At 42.5% G+C, this 26,288-nt stretch overlaps 1 protein-coding gene across 1 annotated transcript in view; it reads right to left on the minus strand.

Annotated features, from left to right (window-relative positions):
* Positions 1-3,161: 3,161 nt before the first annotated feature.
* Positions 3,162-26,288, minus strand: part of IGHMBP2 (immunoglobulin mu DNA binding protein 2) — a 66,787-nt gene continuing 43,660 nt past the window's right edge. Inside the window, exons 10-15 of the mRNA XM_083417591.1 lie at positions 22,086-22,204; positions 18,313-18,407; positions 18,052-18,175; positions 13,369-14,259; positions 11,649-11,833; positions 3,162-6,980 (exon numbers count right to left, since the gene is read on the minus strand). Coding sequence (XP_083273717.1) covers positions 6,783-6,980; positions 11,649-11,833; positions 13,369-14,259; positions 18,052-18,175; positions 18,313-18,407; positions 22,086-22,204 — 1,612 coding nt within the window. The 3' untranslated portion in view covers positions 3,162-6,782. The remainder of the gene's footprint in view (positions 6,981-11,648; positions 11,834-13,368; positions 14,260-18,051; positions 18,176-18,312; positions 18,408-22,085; positions 22,205-26,288) is intronic.

Here is a 26,288-nt window from a genome sequence, read left to right on the forward strand (position 1 = left end):
GACAGACCAAGCTTTTTGTAAGTTTATGTGAAGATATTTAGGATGGTTTCGAGGTCATCCTCTGAGTGTGCACACACAACGCTGTCATCAGTATACTGAAGCTCTATGGCAGAAGTTTGGGTAACCTTACTCTTTGCTTTCCGCCTATTCAGATTAAAGAGCTTTCCATCTGTTTGATATATGATTTCTAGGATCACAGCAATGAAACAATAAATAGTGTTGGGGCAGTAACACAACCCTGTTTAATACCTGATTCCACTGTAAATGGTTCACTTTGATAATCCGCCATTGATGGGGCAGAGTGAGGACTGTAATGAACCACCCTTTAAAGATGCTTAGAAAAACAGAAGCCCAAAGTGCTCAGTCATGTATTGCCCTTTGGAGTTTGTCCAGTCAGCAAAACAAAAACAATAAGTGGCTTGTGTTGTTTTTGATCTTGTGACTGAACAAAGGAGATAATGTCTAGAAATTCATTTCTGGTTGTTATTATTAGTCATGAAAATATTTTTAAATTGCCTTAACCATCCAGCTTCAAGGTAGCATACAATAAAATGACATTTCTAAACATAAAACATTATGGCACAGATAAAATGCAGCTAACAACCCAGGGCAGGGTTAAATCACAACCAACCCTCTGGAATTAAACACCCACAAAAGCCTGGGCACATTTATAGCACAAAGTGGTGCATTTAGAGTGGCTTTAGAGTACAATGCCAATATAAAGCATTTATAGTGTCTGCTTTACAGTACAAACTGTGAATGTTTATTTTAAAATTTAGTTCTTGGGGAGGGAAGGGGATGGGGAATCCTCATGGTTGTATAAAGAGCAGTGCAAGCACAAAAACCTGAAAAGATGCAAGTGCCACTCAATGAATATGTTCAAAAAACATCTTAAGTTAGTGGTCCCCAGTCTAACCTGTCCTGAATCTACTATGCACCAATTCCATAGGTTGGCTCCATGTTCTAGCTTCATTTGTTTAGAACACTTGTAGCTTGCTCAACCAAGTTCTCTGGGCAGTTCATTGGAGTGTAGTGAGGGGCCACATCCCTGTAGGAGTTACCACCCTTTTGTGTGTGGGTGGTGCTACTTTGGATCCATATAGAATGACTCTCACAGTGGAACCTTCAGTGTTCCAACCAAGGTGAAGTAGTTTTTCCAGGACACACCACTCCATTTCCCCTCCTGCCCAGTTTTCTATACTTAATCCAACAGTTAGCATCACACAAGGCATGTTCCATCCACATTGGGCTGTTTTTTGTGATGGGAGTCCTCACTGGGTCTTTTTTGGGGGGGATGCTTTGTACCGCTGTAATTCTTGAGTCGTCCAAGCCTCCAGATATCCCATCTTGTGCTTGGATGGTGCTGCTGTTTTGGCTACCTAAGGACTGGTACTCAGAGAAGTGAGACTGCAATTACTATATACAGGCTTATCAGTGACTCAGACAACTCCTTCTGAGGCTGATGGATTCTGCACAGCTGACGCCTCTCAAAAAACACTATTGTCTTAAAAATGCCTGTGAATAGGCTGAAATGAAAGGCAGCAAGTCCCTGTCTTTTCATACAACACAGGGAATTGTTTGTTTCTAAACACAAATGCAGAACTGTTCCTTGGATCTAAGATGCAGTGAGGCAACAAACCCTTCCTGCTAAGCAACAAAATGAAATTATTGCTACCTCTAGACCTGGCAGCATAACAGAGCTATCACAGATAAAGAGGCTGCAGATTTGGATTCTACAGCCACATAGATCCAGGAAGGAAAGAACAGAAGTGTAGGGGGCTGTGTAACCCATTCAGTCTAACCCTTGTTTGATGTAGGGAATCTAGAGCATCCCCAAGAGATGGCTGTCTAGCTTCTGCTTAAAGACATCCAGTGAGGGAGAGCCAACCACTGACAAATCGCATTCACTGTTGAGACCTTTTCTGTAATTTTCAACTGAAATCTACCCTTCCAAAACTTAAACCCATCCAATGCAGTCCTGCCCCTTGGGACAGGATACTAAGTCCTTTTGAGTCCTTAGGGACAGCCTATTCCACAAAGCAAAAATGTGTCGGTCCTGGATAGTACAACTACGCTGTGCTGTTTCTATCTCTAGAATCTATAAAACTCTGAAAGCCCTCTCCCACCTTTGCTGAATGACTATTGATCTTCCCCTCACACTTGCAGGGCATGAGCCTCTGTCATCACCACAAACTTGACTGCACTAACCAAAGGCCATGGCATCATCCAGAAACATCAACAATCACTACATATACAATATAACCACCATCAAATCCACTAAATCTATTAAAATGAGCCTCTGTCAATAGCCAGATTCTCTAGCAAACCCTCTCCAGCAACTCTTTACCACAATATTTCTTCTCTTAGATTAACATGGTCCCTCGTGACATCATTCAGGTTTTTATGAGTGACTGGGTATTTGAGTGACTGACTATGGGGGTTCCATTCTACAGCTACATTTTGAAACACATTAACACTGATTACATTTATTCCATTGTTTTCAGGGCTTTGTTACAACAGGATATGATTAATTTCTCAGCTAGAATAAATTACAGGACTGCTTTCGACAAGAGCAGAGGTTTTTCAGTACCCTGGACAGCTCAGTTTGCAAGCTGTTCCTATTCTTCTCTGCAGGGAATATATATATAATGTCATGCTCTTGCAGGCTCATCTGCATTCCTGGAGCACAAGGCATCTAAACTTTAAAGCCATCCAGCCTTCCTTCAGCCAGTAATAGCCACCCTGAGAAATGCTAACTTTTGCACAAGGAACATGCACATTGACAATCAATATACAGAGTGAAACATACAGGGTTTCTTCTTAAGCCAGGTACTCATACACACCACTATGATATAACATCACTAGCGGCATCTGACCACATTCTCCTGTTTATTATAGTGATTATTTATGTTGACATAGAATAAAGCAATGAAAGTGAACTGGAACTAGTTAAGATACAGTAACTTTCAGTCCATGGACTAATTGCTAGTGTCTTTCCAGCTCCCAAACATACACCGGTGGTTAATTTCAAAAAATCTTGTGGAATTGGAGCTCAACTCTGCTTGGATATATGTGGGAACAGACTATAGATACTCAGTGGTGAGAAGGTTCTTTGAACATGCTCATTATTGCCCAGCTGATTAGGGGATTAAGCTCTGATATCAAAAGCAATGAGCTAAATTTATTTCATTTTTATGCCACTTTCCCAAGGTGAACTGCACTCAAAAGCAGCTCGTAACAGCAATTTTTAAAATAAATATACAAAGATAAAATGTTACAAAACATACCACTAAATTCAAACAAAGAAAAACCAAAAGGATAAATGCAATAAATTACAATGAAATCATCTAGATGATGCATAACAAGTACAGAGCAAAATAAATATTAGGAGGCAAATAAATAAATTAGAAAGCTTATCAACGCTTCAAGTTCAAACCTTGCTGCACTCCAGGGAGCCACAGCAGTCCAGCTTAAATACAGTTCAGGGGGTCAGATGTCTTCTCCACAGCCTAAATGCGTCACAACTCCCTTCCTCAATCTCCCCTCCAAAAGTGCCAGCAAAGGCAATGATGGTAAGACACAGGAGAAGGTGCTAGGTTCAAATTAAGCCCTGATAAACAATTATGGAAATCAGTAACGGCAGAAGCAGATGTGAAGATAGAGGTACAAGCAGAACAGATGAGATTTATACTCTGTTCCATTCTGCTGTGATTTGAAATATTTCAGCCTTGACTTGCCAGCTGGTGACTTTCCTTGTGCTGGTTTCATTGTATATTTTTAAGGAAAATTTAAATGACAGAACTAATATCAACTGGTTTCTGGGCAAGAAGCCCAAGGGAAATTTTAACTGCTTGGCAGCAAGTCTGTCCATTTTTTACTTTTTTTAATGTTAGCTCAGAAATATTTTATCAGCACGGAATAACTAACTATTGAGGGAATTGTCCTTCTCAGATTTATTATAATTACACTGTAACCTTGTGTCACACTTCTGTTCTTTTACATTTCAGAGAATGGGCTCTGTTAATAAGGCATTATTCGTCATCTTTGAAGTATTCCAGAAGGTGATACTAAAGGAAGGGGTTGCTCATTAAGCCAGCAGCACTCCAAACTAGAAGGTGCTAAGCAACCCAAACACAGTCAAGTGTAAAGAGATCTTAATAATGGAGCTACTGGTCACCCCACACTTCTTTTTAAAAATTATAATAACAAAAATATTATGATGTTACCATTATTGTTATGTCTTCAAATAGCTAATATTATACATTACAAACACAGACACAAAACCCGAGGGAGAATTGCCAGTGTCTGCATTTAGGGGGGGGGGGGGATACACTTCTAAAACTTTCCAGATTCCTTGCCCCTGCCCACAGACACCCACACGACAATGAGTGTAATAATATGCACTGGAGTCCTACCTCAATCAATCTATCACAATTAGGATCAACGTACCTCCAAATCCTCTTTTGGATCTTGCATACTGATCTGCATTTAGCATTCTGCTCTGGTAAAATTTCATCTGGTCACACTGAGCTTTCCTAAACAGAGTACATTAATTTTATGCAGAATATAATGATTGTGGGTTTTTAAAAAATGAATTCAATTTCATTTTATTATTGTCGGCTTGCATTACAAGTTATGGGTTCAGAATCCAAGAGCAATCAAGGTTGTAGCTGCATCATTATTAGAATCTCAGAAATGATGTGACACCAATTGTTAGGATCAGATGATAAAACACAAACACCTCTTGTGTTTTCAAGGCTGACAAGAGAAAGTGAACACATTAATTTAAAGTAAAGGAGAAGAGAGATTGGAAGGGTAACAAACCCAAGGTTAATACTAGCAGATGGTAGAACTGCAGGGCATTTGTAGACCCTTAGAGACAACATGCATGGCAAGAGAATGACGTCCCATTGCTTTTGAGCCCAAGGCTGAACAAATCCTGCCAAGAACATCTAGGACATTTGCGACTAAAGGAACTTGGGACTTGTAATCATTCTAGATCAGTGGTTTCCAAACTAACCCAACCCCCCCACGGACCACTTGAAAATTGCTGATGGCCTTGGCAGACCACTTAATGGTTTTTCTGCCTGTTGTAGCAATTATAATGCATTGTGCTAGATACTGTACAATTTGCATTCCACAGAAGTCAAATTGTAATGCAATGAAATGTCACTGTGAGAACAGTAGGCTGGACTAGATGGGCCACTGGCTTGATCCAGCAGGCTCTTGCTGTGTTCTTAATATAAGAAATAAAAGAACCAACAAAAATACAATTAACTTGCTCTAGATACCAGATGCTTAACCCATTTTGCGTAGTTCATAGGATGAGGTGAAAAGGACACTGCCTGAAAAGAACAGGAGAGGAATGCATCCTTTTTCTTTCTTAAAGTACTTGAGCCTCTGAACAAAATCATGAGGCCACATCCATAATAACATGACACTGAGAGCCCTCCCCTGAAAATGGGACCATTATTTCCCTGCTTCTTGGTTGCATATAGTTCTGCACAATGAAAACTCTACTGGGTAATTATTTGTGGGACTACATTGTTTTGTAAACAGATCCGCACACTCCCCCAAAAAGAAATGTGTCTATTTTTATTGGAACTTGAATGAATTTGAGAAAAAAATTATACCTTACAAATTCTGTGATTCTAAGCCAAGGGATGGCAAATGCTTTTCAGCTGCAGGGACACATTCCCTCATGGACAACCTTCAAAGAGCTGCATGTCGATGGCTGGAAGGGTCAGAGGAAAACAAACAAGTGGAGCAACAGATCGGACCCAACCTTAGCACAGTAGACCACACTGCAGCCATGTGCAAGTCAGAGGATCTCCTGACAGGAACCCCTCAGCACCACAGTTCAGATACACATTCAAGACAGGCTAAAGCACTTGATGTGGGCCTAGTGCAGGATGTGGCACTGGGAAGAATCTCAGGGATGAAACAGAGAGACTTGCAAGGACTTCATTTGGACCCTGGCCCTGAGGTTTCCCTACTGTAAGTTAAGGTCCATAGCACACAGTGGTGGCATAGGGGTAGAACACATCTTTGTATGCAGAAGACCTGCGCGCAATCCCAGCATATTCCAGTAAAAGTGTATGTGCTGGGCCAGTGAACCCAGGTTATTTTTCTAGATTTTTCTTCACTTTGTCCCCTCACAATTTTAACACATCTTTTTTAGAATCTTTTCTTTCAACATACAAGTTTCTGAGCTTGAGAAATGGAAAAAGCTATTTGTATTCCCTTAATTTTGTGGACCACCTGGAGAGGTTTTTATTGCTCCCACACATTGGGGGGGGGGGGGACAGGAGTCCCACGGACAACGATTATTACATTACCATGCAATGTCAAACGGACAGTTCATTGCTCAAGGCATACGCTATCACTGTTTTATTGTAAAACCTGCTCTGCGCCCACTCAGAGTACATTTATTACCTCGCCAATAAAGATAATTACTACAAACAAAAGCTGCCCACCTTTCTCCTTAACCAACGGGGCTTTATAGTTCTGACGTGACTGAGGAAAAACACATTTTACAGTGCAAGGCGCAACTTGAGAATTGTTTGAAACCTGCAGACAGTGGGAACCTTTCTTCAGTCAGTCTCTGGCTCTCTGAGGACCATGAAGCTGAAGGACATATTCTTGATTTTGGGGGTGGGGGAAAGAAGCCAAAAGGTTTAAGAGAGTGGTGAGCTTTTTCCTCTGGAGCCTGAGCATGCTGCTTTACGAAGGTGCCTCAAGGACAGGCAGATGAGCATCTTGCCTTGACATAGCTAATCCTCTCATTTCTCTTTGTCTTTCTTTTTGCTCTTTCTTTGGCTTGTGAGCTCACTGAGCTTTTTGTCCAGGCGCCTCTGGAGATGAGCTCTCTTGGCAGGATCCAAGGGCTTGTCCTTTAACCCACTCCCGGCACATAGAGAAGCTTCTTTGCTGATTCTCTGCCGGGCATATGCTTTGGCTTTCTCCCCACAGCCATGAATCTGTGGGAGATAAAGCCATAATATCAGCCTCAAGATGTTCCAGCACAAAATTACGACCTTAGTGAAAACTGCTTATCATAAACTTGATCATTCTTCACAGTCCATAAAAATAAACTACTTCACTTACCGGTGGGTCTTTTAACAACAAAACAAAACAATTTAAAAAATGTGAAGGTCATTTTTCCCTAAGGAGCAATTAAATAATCATTTTGGACAGATTAAGTATTTCTTCCCAAACTCTAAAAATGTAAGGAAAATCTCTACTCCATCATCCAGTCACCTTTGTCACCCTTGTTGATAAATACTAACATTTCTCTCTTATCTCCAGTCTGGAAAGAATCAGATTGAAGGAGGGAAACCAAGAACAATCAAGCCCTTGAATCATAACAAAACACATCATATCTACTGCTAATAAACTGGCAATACCACCACCTCACCTAAGCAGCTTGAATGTCCACAGTGCTGGGTGCAAACGGTGCCTGACTGGGAAAGAAACTGCATGGAAATAGCCATATAAGCTGAAGAACAGAGTATTAGAAATAAGTAAAACAATGCATCACATTTCCTTGTTTCTTTTGTGTTGTTGGGCCCCCTGCAGACTGGCTGTCACAAGTAATGTTTGTAAAGTTCGTAATTACCTAGCCCAGAATAGGAATTTGCCCAGTATAGCTGTTATGAAACTGAGTGAAACTTCTCCAATAATTTATTCTCTGGCTTTGAATGGAAAATAAAATTATTCTAAGGAATATGATCAGTTATGTCAGCTGCCCCTCAACATTTCACTCAAGCCAAGCTACGGGAAAGCCCCCCCAAGGCTGGTTTGTTTGTTTTTCAACAGTTTCTACAGAACTTTGTAGTCTTTGCATTCTAAATCACAATACCTTAGATTCATGACAAAACTATTTATTAATAAACCTGTTGGATTCTTGTAGGTAGTGATTTTCACTCATCTCCAGGCCACCAATACCCCCCTCCCTCAACCTTAGGAAGCAGGTTATACTGACTGGTAAATAATCTCCCAACTTTGAGTCATCAGCAAGGCCTGCTTCTTGGCCTAACTGCTGGAGCTAAATACACATTGTATAAAAGAAGGAGCCAGAAAGCAAATCGAGGACAAGTGGCAGTAGGCAACATGCAAGTCATCCATGAGATAAATTCTACAAGGCACAAAGATATAAAGGGGCATTGTGGAAGAAAATTAAGTGCAAGGAGGATGAAGAAAGTATTATGGACCCACAAAGGGCTGCCAAAATACCAGATTTAAAAGAACACATACTACATGTATGAAAGAGAAGGGAATAGAGACATGCAATATCTCTGCATTTTAGGATTTCTAGAGACGAAGCTACCACAAGTTGAATGACTTGTAAGCACATCAGGAGAAAAGATAACTAGAGAGACAAGTATGCACATTAATGATATAAACAGGAAGGATAAACTAATGGCTGAAAAACAGCTTTGAAGGAAACTTGTTTTATTGCAGATGAGTGACAAAGTGCAAGCCTGTTGGGTTGCTGGAAAGCAAGATTTATTAAGGTGGGAAAGCACTGAAACTATTGCTCAGAAGAATTCATTTTAACAAGGAGCTAAAACAGCTGGATTTAGTCCAAAGCTGAAAGAAAATGACAAAACACTCCCAAGCAGTATAAAATGGCAAGCAATTTGCAGTAAGTAAAAAGGTAGGGACTTGATGCGACTATATGGGATCAAACCCTGCAGTCCCTCTAAAATGAGTTCTATCTCATTAACTGGTCCAAAATTCAGGCTAGGATAGATTAAACCTTCAACTCTACATGAATTATACTATGACAGCTGGATAACAGTTGAACTGATTTAACCATTTTTTAAAATTAAAAATCTCACTTTTAAGTTGACCTAACAAAATACTTTTGTGATTGCATACTAAAGGGGAATACATTCTTCTGCAATACCTTACTGATAGCTCAGTCAGCAGAACATGAGATTCTTAATCTCAGGGTTGTGGGTTTGAGCCCCACATTGGGCAAAAAGATACCTGCATTGCAGGGGGTTGGACTAGATGACCCTTGTGGTCCCTTCCAACTCTACGATTCTATGAATTTATTAATCCAGCCCCCGCAGATTTCCTTTTATGCATGCAGCTGCTCCACAGTGGCTAAGAGGGAAAAGAAACTGGCAATCATTTCTGCATTTGCAAGTTGTGCCCTTTCTATGCATTGGAACCAAAGGAACAGATGTGACTGTGTTCCTGTATAGCAAGGGTGGGGAATCTGTTGCCCTCCAGATGCTGCTGGGCTACAACTCCCATCATTGGCTGGTGTCTCACAGCATCCAGACGGCCACAGCTTAGCCACCTCTGCTTCACACTCTTGTTCAGAACCCTGTTCTCTTAATGGGACCACCAGCATGGCAGTGGGGAGGGGGGGTCCTCCTGCACAGAGGGCGCTGAAATCTGGCTTTGGTTTTTCAGGATCACATCTCCTTTGTGTAGCTCTCTACCAATACAACTCTGAAATCAGCAAACCCTGATATCAAAACTACAGAATACCAGAAAATTTGGAGTATTTTCCTACATGTTTTTTGTACTCTTATTTCCTTCATTCACAAATCCTTCGAATAAGATTTTTCTTGATTCAAGCTTGCCTTGAAACACCAGCAAGTGTCACATGATAAGTATATCTATTTAAGACCACCACTGTTTTGCAGATTTTTTCCTTGCTGCAGCATGTGCCACAGAAAATATTGCCATATATACTTTTATTTTACGGTTGGAAAGAAACCCAACACAAACTGTTGGCAGAATGCCAGTAAATCCATAATCCAGTAAATCTATTTCAGGCACTATAGATCAACATGTCTTCAGCTAGCTACAACACTTTCTCCATGGGATTAAAACCACGTATGATCTACTGCTTCAAATAAATCAGAGGGGCATAAAGAGGACATCTGAAAGCTCATTGGAAGTCAGTATTATTTTTCCTGGCACACAGGTCTTTTTTTGTGCTACATAGAGACAGCCATTGGGCAGCTCTAACAGAATTGCAGAGTGAGACATTCCCACCTTCTGTGAGTCCTGGACTGCAATTCGAGTGCAACTCACTCCAATCTTTGCTACAGCTGCAGTGATGGGCAAAGGATGACGTTTTGCTTTGACCAACACCTAGAAGGAAAGAGGCTTCTGAGGATAAAGCCTGCTGCACCCAGGTGGGCTGCTGTGCTTTCGGTATCTCTTGTACCAGTGTGACAACAGCAGCTAGGGCAAGAGAGTGAGAAAGGGCTTTGCACAACTTCTCTTACTTAAAGCTGCTCTTGGTGCATGGTATCCAATGAATCTACAGTGTGATGAAGGAGAGAGGGAGAGAAGAGAGATAAAAGGCTTATAGTTGAGCAGAACACATGGCGTGGCTGGTGTCATATGAAGATGCCTTTTAAAATCATTTGCAAGTCACTTTGAGCATCTCCTTTTTTGGAGGGGAAAAGCAGAGCACAAGTCTACCTAGTTCAGTATGGACTGACTCTCCATGGAGCAGGCTTAAGGCCTGGGCACTGCCTAGCAAGGCTACCCAAGACCTTTTAGCTGGAGATGCCAGAGATTGAACCTGGGACCTTATGCATGCAAGGGTATGTGCTGTATGCCACAGAACAGTGGCCCTCTCTAGGCTAGCACCATCAGCACCTCAGATACACACATTTTCTAGAGCATCATCCTCCCACAAGCATCTGAACAGGTTGTGGGCGGGGGGTGAATGTTAAAAGAAGAGAGGTGAATTGAGGTACATTGTGCCAAGAGGAAATGACTCAGACACTCCGGGGGAAGAAAAAAAGACTCTGAAGAATCACATTATTTCAGCAGTGACACATTGTTAAGCACAGGTCCTCTGCCCTGCAATGCTAAGTGCCTGTGTTAAAAGGCCTCGCCTCGTTATTCCAATCAAGGAGACCCATCCTTTCTATTCTCCACACCATGAAGAACAGAGACAGGGAAGAAAGGGGGGGGCGTATTATTATTATTTTTGTTAAAGGTCTTGAGTGGGTGGGTGAGGGGAAATGCAAGTACACTGTGAACCTGACAGGAAAGAAAGCCATTCTCATATTAGAGCTTGGTGAAAGATTGGAGTGAGATTTCACAGACACACAGAGGCTCATAATAACTAAACCCATACAAAGCACCAAAGGAAGAAGAAAATGCTTCATATTCCTCCAACTGTAGGCCAAAAAAAAGCACCTCTGAATGAGTTTCTTTTTTCACTTATAGCCCAGCAGGAGAGAACTTCCCCATTATTAGGATATATTAAGCTGGAGGCAACTCCCCCCTCCCCCCACTCATGGTTCCCTTGTGAACTGAACTGCATGTGCATATTATGCTATATGGCTTTCATAAACCTTGCTCCCCCTCATACCCTAAAAGCAGATTTTCATGTTATCTTTTTAAATTAAAAAATAAAGTAAAGAGGAATGGGAGCAATCCACCCACCAGCGGATTTGCACATGTTCAACTGGCCTTCAAAAGCTCACCTTCCTGTGCCTGGAAGCCTCCTGGAAAAATGGGAGTCTGTGAAATACTTTAAAAAACACACAAAGCCCTTTCACACTGAATGAAATTCAAGTCCTGAAGGACTGGGGGTCAAGAAACTGAGCAGATGGTGGCAATGTTTAGCTTACCTGAACCAGGCAAGGACAACAACATACCTCTGGGATGTGGTGGCTGAGACAGTAGCGTTTATTGCAATGCAGGCAGAGCTGCCCCAGGGTTGTCACACTTGCTTTGCATTTGGGGAAACCACATGTGTTGTCAGCTTTGATTGCAGCAGAAATCAGAGCATCAAAATCTTCCTCTGCTGAACCTTCCACTTTGGTTTTAACAGAAGCCTTCCCTAAAAGCACAAGGGTGGGGAGGAGAATCATCAGCATGCAATAAAAGGAGCTTACAGATGAGCTGAGAGTTAAGATGAGCTGAGAGTTAAGGGCTGTTTAGCAGTGGAACAGACTCCTACGAGGGGTGGTGGAGTCTCCTTCCTTGGGGGTTTTTAACCAGAAGTTGGATGTCCAACTGTCATGGATGCTTTAGCTTAGATTCCTGCATTGCAGGGGGTTGGACTAGATGACCCTTGGGGTACCTTCCAACTTTTAAGATTCTATTATTTCAACACAGTGTTTTTTCATGGGAATAAAAGGGGCACAGGTGTGTTCATCCAGTCCCCTAGTAAAGCCTGCAAAACAAGCTGATCAGCAAAAACAGAAACCCAGGGAACAATCGCAACCTCAGATGTATGGAATGGCAGAAGGCTGTCTTCATATGCACACACATGAGAACAGATGGCTTTGTAAACCATGCAGAAGCAAGTAGTATCACTTGGCAGGATGAAATCCCTACCCAGAATGTTCAAGCAAGATAAACTGGGCAAAGAAGAAAATATGCACACGGAGAGACTGTACTCCGCCGTGTTACACAGCACTGAGATTGATACACTAGGTGCTGATTTGCTGCTTCTAAACAGATCCAAGAGCAAGTGAATTCTCTCTGTGTGTGGAGGTTGCCACTTCTCTTCAAAGTTAGCCGTAAGAGAAAAGGAGTGTGTGCACATGTATGCATATGAAGCATACACAAACGAACGCACACACCCCATTCTCCTAAACTGGCAGATGGAGATTCTCCCTTCTACGGATCTATTTTTGAGCTGAGAAGTTCTTCCTCCTCACTGACATACTGCCTCTACAAACATGCAGATCCAGGCAATATTATCATTTCACAGTTGATTATACAGCATGGTCCAGATAAAACCCTGCCTTGGGGGAGGGGGTGGAATGGCTGCCAGCTTCACATCTTTTCTTCCTACCTGCACAACACTCAAAGCAACTGTTCCACGGAGCAAGCTAATCTGAGCCCTGGGTCATTTTTGTCTGCAAATCTCAGTTATTGCTTTCAAGGGTTGGGGTGGGCAGAGGCACATGTCATATTTCCAAAACCAAAGCCTGGCATTCTCCTGATCCCTTCAAAGGAAACCTATTGGATGAATAATCTCTGTGTCTCAGAACAATTAACTTCAACTGCATTCCTGGTTGTTGTCAAAAGTAGTTGCTTTCAGAAGAAAAGCCTGTCACAGGCAGAGCAGAAGGGGAGAAATGGATTGTAGGCACAACATAGAAGCGGCAATCAATTTTTAAAGCCATTCTGGGAGCAGAGGACTCCCATCGCCTGCTGCTCTGGCCTGGAATTTCCCAAAGGATGCCCGAGGGATACATACCCTGGAATGCCTCTGCAAAGGAATTTCAATTAAAAATGGGACAAATGAAAGGGCAGCAGTGAAGTATCATCACTTTTTCCTTTTAAAAATGCAAACAGAAAAGCTCTGCAAAGGAAGGGAATTTGCTACAGAATGGCAAATCCCAAGATGGTATCATAATGTACCTTTGGCTTCACTTCCATGTTTATTCCCAGTGATTTCCTGAAGGTTTACATTTGGCTCACTTCTTTGTTTGGCCCTCTCCTCTCTCTTGGCCTTCTCCCTTTGCATCCGCTCCATGTGCAGGGTTTTCAGATCCACCTTCTTCTTGCTAATATGGCTTCCACTCTCCTCACAGGAGGCATGGGTGTCTTTCGAGGGGCTTGGGGGTCTGCAGGTTAACTCTTGTTCGGGGGCCTGGGATTCTTTGGGGGTGCCTGCAGGTCTGCAGGACAACTCTTGTTCACAGGCCTTAGCATCTTCCAGAGAAAAGTCTGTTGCAGTGCCTCTCTTACGGACACTGATGTATCTCTCTCTACCTTCTCCTGTGCTCACATGCTGCAGCCCATGTTCCTCTGCCAGACGGTGGACAATCAACCTGTCATGAGCATTTAATGACGAAGGGAAATCCAGTTGGGTCTCACTGCTCTCCAGAAACTCCAGTATCCTGGCTTCATGCTTACATGAATTGCCCTTCACTACAGTATCCACTGTTGCCCCCCAGGCTGGGCTTTGAACAGAACCCTCTATGGGCCTCTGCCCAGTCCGTTTGGCTGGTTTTCCTCTTGGCTTCTCTCCATCTGTCTTTGGGGCAAGTGGAGCGTTGCACTTAAGTCTCTTTTCTTGGTCACCCAGACCCTGAGAGCTCTTGGGAGCAGCATAGTTATCTGGCACGATGTCATCCAGGTATTCAAAAGCGGTGCGCACCTCCCCATGCTGGTTCATATAGTCCACCAGGCGTTTAAGGAAAATGTGGTTGCCAATGGTCCGAGAGTCACAGATCACAGCCACATGGCGGCGGGCACGAGTAATTGCAACATTTAGTCTCCGGTCTTCAGCAAGGAATCCTACTTCACCTGTATTTCATAAAGACAATAATACAGGCCTCAAAAAAATAGCATATGGAAAAATTAAGCAGCAGTAGCAATAACAATAGTAACCACCACCACCACAAAATGTATACAGTTTCCTCCTAAATTTTCCAGTTTAATATGTTGACCTAAGGATTTCTCATGTTCACTCAGCTCCAAAATGCCAGGACATGACATCTGTTATGAGACACGCCTTTAAGGCTAAATGGATATGTCATGGGATCCTATGGTGGAAGCGCACCACCAGCCCCAAAGAGCAGGTCAGGGAGCAGCGGAAAGGCGTAGCGGAGAGGCTCCTGCCATAGCCGCGCGTCACCTCTCCAGCCAGGAGAGGGTCGCGGGGCTATGGCGTCTTCGCTCCATAGGACGCACACACATTTCCCCTTCATTTTTGAAGGGGGGAAAATGCGTCCTATAGAGCGAAAAATACGGTAATCCTATACCTACAGAGGTATAGGAACTGCAAAATAAACATAGCCAAACTTCATTACCACAACAAACTACAAGATCAGATGCACTCCAGGTTGATCATTACGAACACGGACACCATTTTTGCACAGTGAAATCTTGCTTTAGTTTTCTGAACTCAGGACCCGGTCCAGTTTATGGGTCCTGCTATCAAGAGCCTAGCAAGGTCTTCTGCTAGTGAAGCGGGGCTTCCCTCCCTTCTCCTGCCCCCCACAATGGCTCAGCATTTGGGTGGCAGAACCCCTAGAACAGTGTGGAGGGAAGAGGGGGGAGATTGTTCCATCAAGCAAGCAGAAATGCTTGTGTTGACAAAACCATCTCCCAAGGTCATATCACTGCTTAAGGTGGTCAAATGAATATGAAAGTGAAAATGTATGTATTTCATACATTTATAGCCCAGCTTTCTTCCAATGAGTTCAAAGCTATGGGAAAATAGGTGGAAAGTATTGTTAAAGATGAAATAACCAAGCATACAGGAGAACAAGTCCTGCTAAAGCGTTCTTCCAGAGGGTCAACAAGGATATAGATAGTGGTGATCCAAGTTAGACTTTCAAAAAGGCTTTGGGCAAACTACCGCACCAAGGACTCATAAGCATGTTTAGCGGTCATGGAATAAGAGGTGAGGTCCTTTTGTGGATCAGGAACTGGTGAAGTAAGAGAGAGCAGAGAGTGTGAATAAATGTTCTCCCAATGGAGGAGTGTAGATAGTAGAGTCTCCCAAGGATCAGTATTGGGACCTCAATTCACCAGTTAATGAGTTTCATTAACTGATTTACCACTTGCAGCTTTATAACATCTTTTTATGCATGATTATTCAGTTGTAAGTTGCACTGTATCTAGTGGGGTTTGCTGTCATGTAAACTAATTAGTGATGGGAAACTGTAGTCACCGGGACTGAGATCTGATGGCACACTGGTTTACTTTTTGAGGCTATATTAGTTATGGTGTGTTACTGTAAAAGTGACAAAAATCATTTCATTTAAACAGTGATTGGGGGAGCTTTAGATTATTATATTTAAGTTACCTTACACTTTCTGAAATATCTAAAAAGGTACATTTACTATGATTTAGCTAACAGAGAAACATGTTAGACTTCAGCTGATGACTTAATTGGTTTGCGAAAATACAAGTAATATGTCAACTATTTCTTTTAACAAAACCATTTATCTAAAGCTCTACTTATTTTGTGACTTTTTTGTCACAATACTGCTTCGGTCTTATTTGAGAAATCAAGCTGAAAATACAGCTTCATTCCATTTAATTTTTAAGTAGGGGAAGTAGAGTCCACTAAATGGCCAAGAACCAGAAAATTTAAGTTTCTGCGGTTAATGTGGCACACAAGCCACAGATACCCATTAATGATTCACATCACTGTGATTTGTCAGAAGCGGAACAGCAGTAATATTCATACAGATGGTCCAAGCTGATTAACTAAACCTATCTAAAGTTCATGTCTGCAATGGAATTGGCCTTAAGCTATAGGTCAGGACTGCATTGTTTCAGCAGAAATTAGGAAGCGAAAGCTCCCACAGAGCCTTGCAGTTACACTTTCCTTGTTCCTAGTTATTGACACAAGTCTAACTTCCATAAAGGTCAGAAGGAAAGACAGTGAATGCTATTTTTTAAAGGCAATTAACTAGCACACGTGTGTGAGCCAATGGATAAAAACGACAGACACATATGAGACTTTTCCAGAAGCTATTTCTGATCTCCAATTATTTTCTCAAGGATCTGTAACAACAGAAAGCAAATGCCAAGTTGAGTCAGCTCAGCTGCCTAGCTTGGGTGGTGTAGCTGAGTCCCCTGCTCCTGCAGCTAAGCAGAAGACAAGCAGAAAAACAAACATTAAAACTAAATGAGGGGGGCAGGCTTCTGTTGCTACCATCTGAAGACATAGAACACTTCAGAACAGAGCCTGTAGGTACTTTAAAGTGTATTAGGTTGCCAATGCGTGCTTAACAAGCATTATCTGGAAAATAATAACAAATCATAATAGAAGAAGATGCTGCTATTTGCTAACTTCACTTAAGAACATAGCAGAAAAGTAGCAAGGAAAAGTTTTACTGCTTTGACTTCAGCAACCACAGTGTTCTTTATCCTCTACCTAGTGCCATGAAAGCAGAAAAGAGTATGTGCTCTGAGCAGAGCCTACCATGCTCCAGTCCCCAGTTTTGTTGGGCAGGATGCTGCCAGCTGTAATGAAATATTTGTTGTATTTCCAAAAGGAATACACCTGGGAAACAAGCTAGCTTTTGACCCGCACCCAACAGGTTTGTGGTCAGTTCAGGTTTGCTACTGTGTGGAATTTTTAGAGCGGTGGACAACTGTGTTGTACTCACTACAATAGAGCTGACAGATGGCAAGTATCCAGCAATTACCACTGGCTTACCTGAAGGACTGCCTGTCTTCTCCAAAGGTGCCTGAATTAACAGTCCACTCTTTCTTAATTAATTTCTAAGACATAATACGGGGAGATTCATAATGAAGTATACAGTAATGGAAACTGTATACTTCATTATGAATCACCCTGTATATTAAGTAGTAATAGTAGTAGCGTGAATAGCCATGACAATAATAGCCACAGGTTTGGTTCGGTTTTAAAAATCAACCCCCGTAGACCACTCTGCCTGTTAGAACAGACCTGGTCCTACTATTGGGCAGAGAGCGGCAGCCGCCACAGGTGGCAAAGGCTGCTGTGTGGCGATGCGGAATGGAGAGGCTGCCATCTTGTCCTTTGCCTCAGGCAGCAAAATGTATTGGACTGGCCCTGTACTAGAATATGTGGCTAGCCACCAGAGTTTTCAGCCTGTGCTTGGAAACACCCCTTCCCAGGCTCTCTGGACAAAAAGGAGAGTGTTTTGCTATATAAATTACTTTTCCATTGCGCAGTTAATTATTGAGAATCTTCCGCTCTGGGAAAAGTGACAGTGGTTCTCTGCATATGGGCTCCCAGCAGTGTGGAAGCCACTTCCATGTGATGTGATACATGCTGCAGGAGTAACACAATCATGTTGGCTAAAACAATTGGGTGATGCCAATGCATTAGGACATGAACCAGGAGGTAAGGTGCCAATGATTCATGCAACTGGTACTGTCCTCATAGTCATGCTACTCCCAAGTACTCCCCTGTAGGATGTGATTACACCACATGGAAGCACCTCCTTTGATTCCAAGAGCATGTGTAGAAGAGGTCAGCACCTTATTCCAAAGAAGGAGCCAGTTGAAACCACACAATTTTAACAGTTTCCCCGATTCTGGCAAATTAAGTTTCTTTTTGTTCTATATGGTTCCAGGTTATAACCTATGTACCTTTTCTGTTGGACCTTACAAAAGAGAGGACAACAGCTTCCTTCTCTCTTCCTTGGAAGCCATCCACTGATTTAATCTCCAGGTCTGGGTACTTGTGACACAAAAGCTCCCTTAGCATGTCCACCTGAAAAACAAAGACGTTGCTAGGACAACAAACGTTATTACTACAATTTATTGCCCACCCTTCATCCTAAAGTCCCAGGGCTTTAAATTTTTTACTTTGAAATGTTGTGCTTCTGAGAGCATGGCAGACACACTCACCTGGAGGTTGTAAGGAGCAATGACGGCAATGTCTCTTGCTTTAACACCGGCTTCCACTAAAGCCTGAACGTGCAAGCTGGCAAGACGCGCTTCGCCTGGAAGGGGAAAAATAAAACTTAGCTGTGAATGAGCGATTTAACCCTAGAACAAGTTGACAGATTCCACTTAAAAAGCATCCAATTCAGACAATGATAGTGAAAGGCTGCTTTTCATTTGCCACTTTAAAAACAAGTCTTTACAATCAGTAAAGTGTTTTGCCTTGGTTTAGAGCTATGTGCACAAATTAGAATGAACCTAAGCAAACCCTTGAGATTGTGTGCTTCCCTTTTTCCCTCGTGGATACCAGAAACACTTTTGCAGCATTTAGTTTCACTTTCAGAGATTCCTGATTTAGCATTATGTACAAGCCAGAGACTGTGATTTAGAACAAACTGGTTAGTTAAACAAGGCAGCTTCAAGCCATGGATCATAAAGTTCTGAAACTGACCATAGTTCAAACATTCACCAAGCTACTTGATGCCCTACATCTCCTCATATGAAAAAAGAGTTCTCAAATTATCCCTTAATGAAATTTACAAGGGAAACATGCATGGAGTAGTAGTAGTAGTATGGCTATGTTGGTAAAAATATTTTTAAATGATTTACAAATACAGGCTGTATGCCTTATGGATTTCTTTAATAGCTGGGCAAATGGTTATGAGTTCCATACAACATGGTCAGATACAAGCAACACATCACAGTTCACATTCTCAAGGGTAGTAAGATCAGTGTTGAAAATACCAAGATAACACCACCCCAATTCCAAGAAGTGAAATCTGCCTTTGAACTGATCCATCATAGGTTAGGAAATTCATATTTTAGACCATGGCTCTTGCAGCTATTTGCCTTTGGAAGCTGGTGCCTATTTATTTGTGTGCCCATTTCACTATGTTTCTAAATTAGACTTGCTGGTACTGACAACAAGGGCTGCTTCAAACATTACACAATTCCTACATAGACAGCACTTCCATTTTTTAGTATGGATAAAGGGTTGTCAATGCTGATTGTCCTTGAGAAGCTGTAGGACTACAGCTCCCATCATACCCAACCAAGGGCCAGGCTAGTTGAGGCTGATGGCAGTTACAACACGGCAACATTTGGATGGCACCACATCAGTTACCCCTGGTGGAGATCATAATGTGCATGCAACATATGCAAAGACGGGTACTGCATGTGCTCACAGTGAAACCCTGCATGGAATAGGACTGTGGCAGGGTGCTAACCTACAAATGGGTGTAATATTTAATTCCTGCATGAAATAGCCTTTCTAAGAATTAGCCATGCTATGGGCATACAACATGCAAAATATCCCAGAGTCAATGCATACTTGAGCTTCCCTGCTCCCAAGCCTTTCCTCCAATTGAGAGACAACCATGCAAGCAACCCTCTCCCTCAATCATCTCTAGAAGATTCCCACTTTCTAGATGTGACCTCCCTGCTCCCTGCTCTCAAGCCCTGTCCCATTAGCACGCCCCTTTCCCACTCCTAAATGCAGTCTAGAATTCCCGAATGAATACTGCTACTGGAGCTGAGTGAGACTGGAAACCTTCCTATTTATTCAGCAACAGAGACAGAGCTTCACAACAGTTGCTAGGCTGATTTATAACTTCAGAACTCTCTGTGCTCAGAGAACTGGCCTTATACAGAATTGCTGTATATGCCACCAACATGGTCAGGCACTTGCTGACCCATTAACTGTGAAGGTCTGTGCCTTGTTCACTGAGAGATCTGACAAAGTGCTATGCAGCAAGGCAATTAGAACTGAAAGCTCTCTCAGCTAAGCTGTACTAACAAACCATATGGGAACCAGGAGAGTCCAGCACTTCAAGCTGACAACATACAACTTTGCCCATCGCTTCAGAGCTTGTGTTGCAATTCAAGAGTGCTATTTAAACCACAGATGTCTGATCCAACAATCATCACAGGCGCCCTTCCTCCTCAGCTCCAGGACTGGCCCTACTTTTAGGCAAAGTGAGATAACTGTCTCAGGCAGCACATGCTGAGGTGTGTGTGTGTGTGTGTGTGTGATAGAGAGAGCAGTGGCAGCCCCCTGTCTACTCCTCCTAAGCAGTTCCCAGATAGAAGCGAAGGATGCTATCCTGTCACCACTGTTGAAATAGAATTCAGCTGTTGGTCCAGTCAGCCTTAGTACAGGTCAAGGGCAAAATCTTGCTTTTTGCCTCAGGGAGTAAAATGTCTTGGTCCAGCCCTGTTAAGCTCTATCAACTTTCATTAAGGTACTTTATTATCTTACCCTAGACCATGAGGCTGAACTAGATAATCTTTCGTTCTCCTGCTTTTTGCTTTTGAGAATTCAAGGTCTTTGGGGAAGGATGTATTTTGATAGGTGGCTCTATAAACCTTGTCTACTGCAGTGATGTTGAATCCAAATGGAAATTTTCATCATCCATGGTCAGTTATCTACAATCCATTTTCCTCTCCAGCTGCATGTTTTTCCACCTGCTGTTTGGCTACAGTACACTGTGGTCTTGATAATTTGGCTGGACCTCTACTACATCCATGGTAATTTCAACCAGTGTGCCATGGCACCCTGCAGTGCCTTGAATGATGGTCAGGGGTGCCACGGCCAACACTGGCCTCTGTCCCTCTTTCCTTCCCTGTCTCCTCTGATGACCTCTCATGTCTCTACCTCTCACAGGCTTGCATAACTGTTTGTTGCAGCAGCCCTGGCTACAAGCTTTGCAGGCGAATGGTGCCTCAGGGACTGGTCAAGGAGTGCTGGTTGCCAGGAGCTGAGGTGGCCTTGGAGTAAGCAAGCGGGTGAAGGAGCCCAGCTAGCCAGCCCACCAGCCCTTGCTGTTGGGAATTGGCAGACAAGTATGAGGCCAGCTAGACAGGTGCCGGGCTGGCCTCTCTTGTCCTTGCTTTGTGCAAGGCTTGCCTGGGAGCTGAGTGCCTGGTGCTGAAGGGGAGCCTTTCCATCTTGCAGGCCCAGCAGCACCCACTGCTGCCTCCCAAGGTAAGGTGCTGACCTCACCTTTAGCCAGTCTCTGTTGGGCCACTAAGGCTGGGGGCATCCTCTTCCCAGACTCCTGTGGGACAGTGTGAGGAGGCACCTCTCTTTGCGGTGGGTTGGGGCAGCTCAGAGACCAGGGGCAGCAGCAATGGCTGCCAAAAGGACTCCTAAGGAGAGGGGAGAGGAAAGGAGGCTGAGGGAACACTCCCCAAGGGAGGGTGTTTGAAAAAGGGTGAGAGGCTGTCAGCTCTGCAGGCAAGGGGTGACACAACTGGGCTCCTGAGTCCCATAGGGGTGCCGCAGAAAGAATGTAGTTGATCAAAGGAGCTGTGGACTCAAAAAGGTTGAAAACCTCTGCACTTACTGGTACTTTGTAGCAAATGTACAGCCCTTGTAAATTGCACTGTTCTTACTACTGAAGGAGTTTTGAAAGGTACCGGTGGCTTACACAAACTATCCATCCATCTTAGGACCACAAGAAGCATGTCTAAACCTTGATACCCCAAGATTTTTCCATGGATATACTCATATTCATTTCCATGTGTGGTTGCCAAGATCCTAACAGCATAACTAAATTCTTCAGTAACTCCCCAGGGCTACCACTTTCAACACCGTGGGCACAAGGCAACCTTTTTTATGTAGTAGCAGTTGAAATTACAGCACATGCATAGATAATGTAACTTGAAATGTGGAGGCTGGGGGTGGGCTGATTCCAGGGTGGGAGTGTGGAGAACCATAGCAGATAAAACAACAATACCTTCATTTCCTTTAGACTGTTCATCTTCCAGCTCAAGCTCAAATAAGCCACAGCCAGCTGTATCAATAAGCAACATCGGAATGCAAGTTTCTTCTGTGGATGCCACCCCTGGCAGGTCCCTGACAAGTTATGAGAAAGAACAGTAAGTTAATGACCCTTAACTAGCATGAGTATAAACAGCAGCACATTCATTCTGTTTTAGAATCCTAACACAAATTAGAGTATTCCACAGAACCTCCATAGTTCAGGCCGCAGAGCAGAAGAATCCTCCATTCTGTGGGACTGCAGGTCCCACTATCAGAACGTTTGTCATCTGAAATGTCAGTTATCGAAACACAAAGAATTATACCCACACCTGGTAACACAAACAGCTGGTTCAGATATCCGAGCAGCCAGAGTTTACCCACTTCCATACTTGTTTGTGTTTTGCTGGTCAGTGGCAGCCATTTTGGATGGAAACCATGAAGAAAGGAACGGAGGAAGGGAGAGAGTTCAGACAAATTAGGGAACGGAAGAGACCAGACGGGGGCAGTTTTTCCTTTGTTTGTCTTTTGCTGGTTGGCTGCAGCAATTTGAGACGGAAACCAGAGAGAAATTGAGATTGGATGAATCTTAGATTCCCCACAGGAAATAATGGCAATCATCTGCTTGTTATGTGAACACTTGCCTAATGAATGATTTCCTGCATTGTGTTCAGATAGTGGGACCTGCAAATATACATTTGTAGTGGACCCCATTTGGGGTCACCACGTATAATTCCATTGGGCCAAATGATGGAGGGAACAAGGCCTCTGCTCAGCCTGGTCACCATACATTTAACCTTTTTTGGTTGTGAAACCCTGCCTGTAGAATGCGCTCCTCAGGGAGCCACACATAATTAGTATTTGATGCCATGTTTGTGGAGAGGGGGATATATACTGTACTCTTGGCAGGCTTGCATAAAATTTAGACAGATTGTTACATTGAGATCACAACCCTTGTTTACAACTACTGTGTGCACTAACAAGCAATTCCAAAGCCTGGTTGTGATTTCAGTTCCATAGATTTCAATAGGAAGAGAATGCAACTAACAGTGCAATCCTACACATGTCTACTCAGAAGTTCTACTGCATTCAAACATTGCTTCCCTGTGTGTACAGGTCTACATGTTGGTTTCTATTTCCCTCACTGAGCAGCAACTGCAGTCACAAGACATTGTTTTGCATTCCACAGTCCAAGTTACTGTTGGATTCCCACGGGAATGGGAGACTAGATGTGACGTACACTGGTTTCCTGTTTTTCACTGTTCTCTCGGTTTCTTTGTTAGAGAGACAGTTGATTCTCTGCTCTCACAGAGGGAAGATGCATGTTTGTATTCTCTCAGCATAGAGTGGAAATAAAGTTAAGAATGTGGCACATACTGCTTATCCTTCTGCTGTGTGGACTACTCTGCTTGGGCTCAAGATAAGACGAGCCTGTATCAGCTTCAGATGGGCCGAAGCTGGTCAAAATCTCACACTACAGCCTTAGCCTGGATCCAGCCCATTGAAAGTCGGCTAATGAATTTGGTCTTTATTTTCTTGTCTCAAGGTTTAATTCCTTCAGTACATTTGCCATCACATTAAAAAATCGTATCTCTGCAAAATCTAGAAACATACAGTACTTTGTTTTAAAAAAGTCAGGGATACAAGGTGAAAACAACTGTGCCTTTAAACCTATCTCCTGCTCTCCCTTCAAAATTCTAAACAAAGAATTCTTCAAAACTCCTGTCTGTAATGGCGACACAACTTTCAGTAGCATCAATGAAAATACAGAAAGTAGAAGACAAAAGCACATGTCAATAGTGTCAAAGAGCCAAATTACAGATGCAAGATTCTACAGTGCAGATGCTTGTACATTTTAGCACTTGGAGCCAAAAGGAAGTGCCCTTTGATGTATTACAAGAGACAACGTTCTGACAGCTGCAATATTAGAAAAAGCCACAAGCACAATCTTGATAACCTCAAATACAACGTTGGCTTAACATAAGTTTTGTACTTCACAAAGCCGTTTTAATAATCCACATTTTAGAATCAAAGTTGTTTACTTGCATTCATAACTGCGGAACATAAATGAAAACTTTTAAGGGTTCCAGTGTAAATTCATGGAGCCAAGATTTGCCATTGTGTAAAATTAACAATTCAATTTTTTACTTGGGTTGTATCAGAGTAAGAACAGAACCCAGAATTACAGTTCAAGGACAATACTTTTGGGTTTCCCCAAATTATTTGCAGTTGTTTTGTTAACTTTGCATTCCGCTTGGAGAAAATGTGCTCCAAAAGCCCAATTCTAATAATTTTCCTTGAAAACAGAGTCCACATACCTCCAATTCAACATGTTTAGGATTGCAACCCAAGCTTCCTTTGAGATGAAAGTCTTCAACAAGTGCTCATTATCATTATTATTATTGAGATACCAGTAGGGTTTGGAATAGTTTCTAATTTACACAGGTAGAATAAAGGGAATCTATTTTCACAATGTTCTATTTAAATTTCATTTTATCTAGCGCTCAGTAAGGAACATCTAGTAACTGATTCTCATTTCTCCCTCATTTCAGAGCTCCATCTTCTTTTCAAGGTGGTCCATTTTATTTAAATCATCAAAATGTGCTGCAACATTACATCATTACCACGTCAGGCAGTGCATAAATAAATCATGTCCTTATCATATGAAAATGATCATTCTTCCTAAAGTTTGTTTCGGAGAAAGTCAAGGGTCTTCAGCTGCTCAGATTTTCTATTTTTACTTTCCTAGGTCTCCTCTTAGTGCACACCTGCTAAGCAAACTGTCTCCTTCAAGGGCACCATTAAGGATACTTCTTTTGTGGTTCAGGATGACAGCAGGTTACTTGCATTTCTCAATAATAGTCTTGATTTGAGTGATTTTGTGAATGCCACTTCTAAAGATAATCTGCTGCATCAGTACAGTATTCCAGTGGAGAGAAAAATCACATTTCCTTCTGAGAAAAGCTGGGGGCTGGAAGAACAGGCTTGGAAATCTATAGATAAATGCAAAAGCCTGAAAATAGAGTAATCCCTCCAACTGCTACTTATTTTAGTTTAAACTAGAAGTGCATCAGGACTCTTGTACTTGCCTGGAGGTTATGTTGTCAGTCCTAATCATCCAACCCTCAGTTCCAGACATCTGGAAGATGGATTTGGCTGCCTGGGAGGAAGGGCACTCTGCATGTGCTACAAGATGCTCTTGTTCAGAAGATTACTTTGGAAAGGCCTGGAAAGTCAGTGGAAGAGCACCTGCTTTGCATCTGGAAGGTCCCGGATTCAATTCCTTACATATTTAGATAGAGCTGGGAAAGAATCCTGACCAAAACTCTGGGTCAACAATACTGAGCCAGATGGACCAATGGTCTGACTCTATATAAGTCAGCTTCCTATGTTTCTAGTTTCAAACTAAAATCCTCTGGAAGCCTCTCCCTTGCATTTTTCCTGCAGGCCCCAGGTGACCTATCCTTTGTTCCGTGTTTAAAGTACTAAGCAATTGCTGATTATTTCAGCATAAATATTTCAGCATTCCCCTACTTTTCTTGTGCTGCAATGCCTCAGCTGCAGAACAGCCCACACACATTGGCCGAAAGACAGAGCCATCACAATGCTGAGACTTTTAATGGTTGCCAATTACAGGCTGCTTTCAGATCCATCTTCTATACTGAAAATGGTTTCGGCCACAGAAAATCATACTGATATATGCACCAGTTTTCTTCTTCTGCAAGTAAATTTAAACAAAACTTGCAAGGCGTTAACGGAACTGTTATGATGGCAAAGTGGTTTTCATGACATCAGCAGCAAGAACTGAGGGGTGGAAGGGAGAACTGAGGGAATACTTGCTAATTTTGGGTCCAAGCACATCCTAAAGACAGGAGTTTGGGTTACTAATCCAGGTGCTGCTGTGAGAAAATTTAAGACTTATGTATTACCATTGACGGAAGCATTTTCTTGGTTTTGCACTCCCTTGGTCTTGGTGTTCAGCATATCCCAAAAAACATATTCCTTAAATCTTAAAATAAGATATATGATAAGCATAAAAGCTGTTTGACAAGGAAGTTCTTTCAGTCTTATGTGCTGGAACTAGCAGTGCCTTACAAGGTGTAGAGCCAAATATTCTTCTCAGATTCATTAATAATATGTATATAAAATGAAGGCTGAATTCTCAATATGCCTGAAATCC

Source organism: Podarcis tiliguerta (assembly GCF_965153285.1).
Source record: "Podarcis tiliguerta genome assembly, chromosome: 1".
NCBI lineage: Eukaryota > Metazoa > Chordata > Lepidosauria > Squamata > Lacertidae > Podarcis > Podarcis tiliguerta.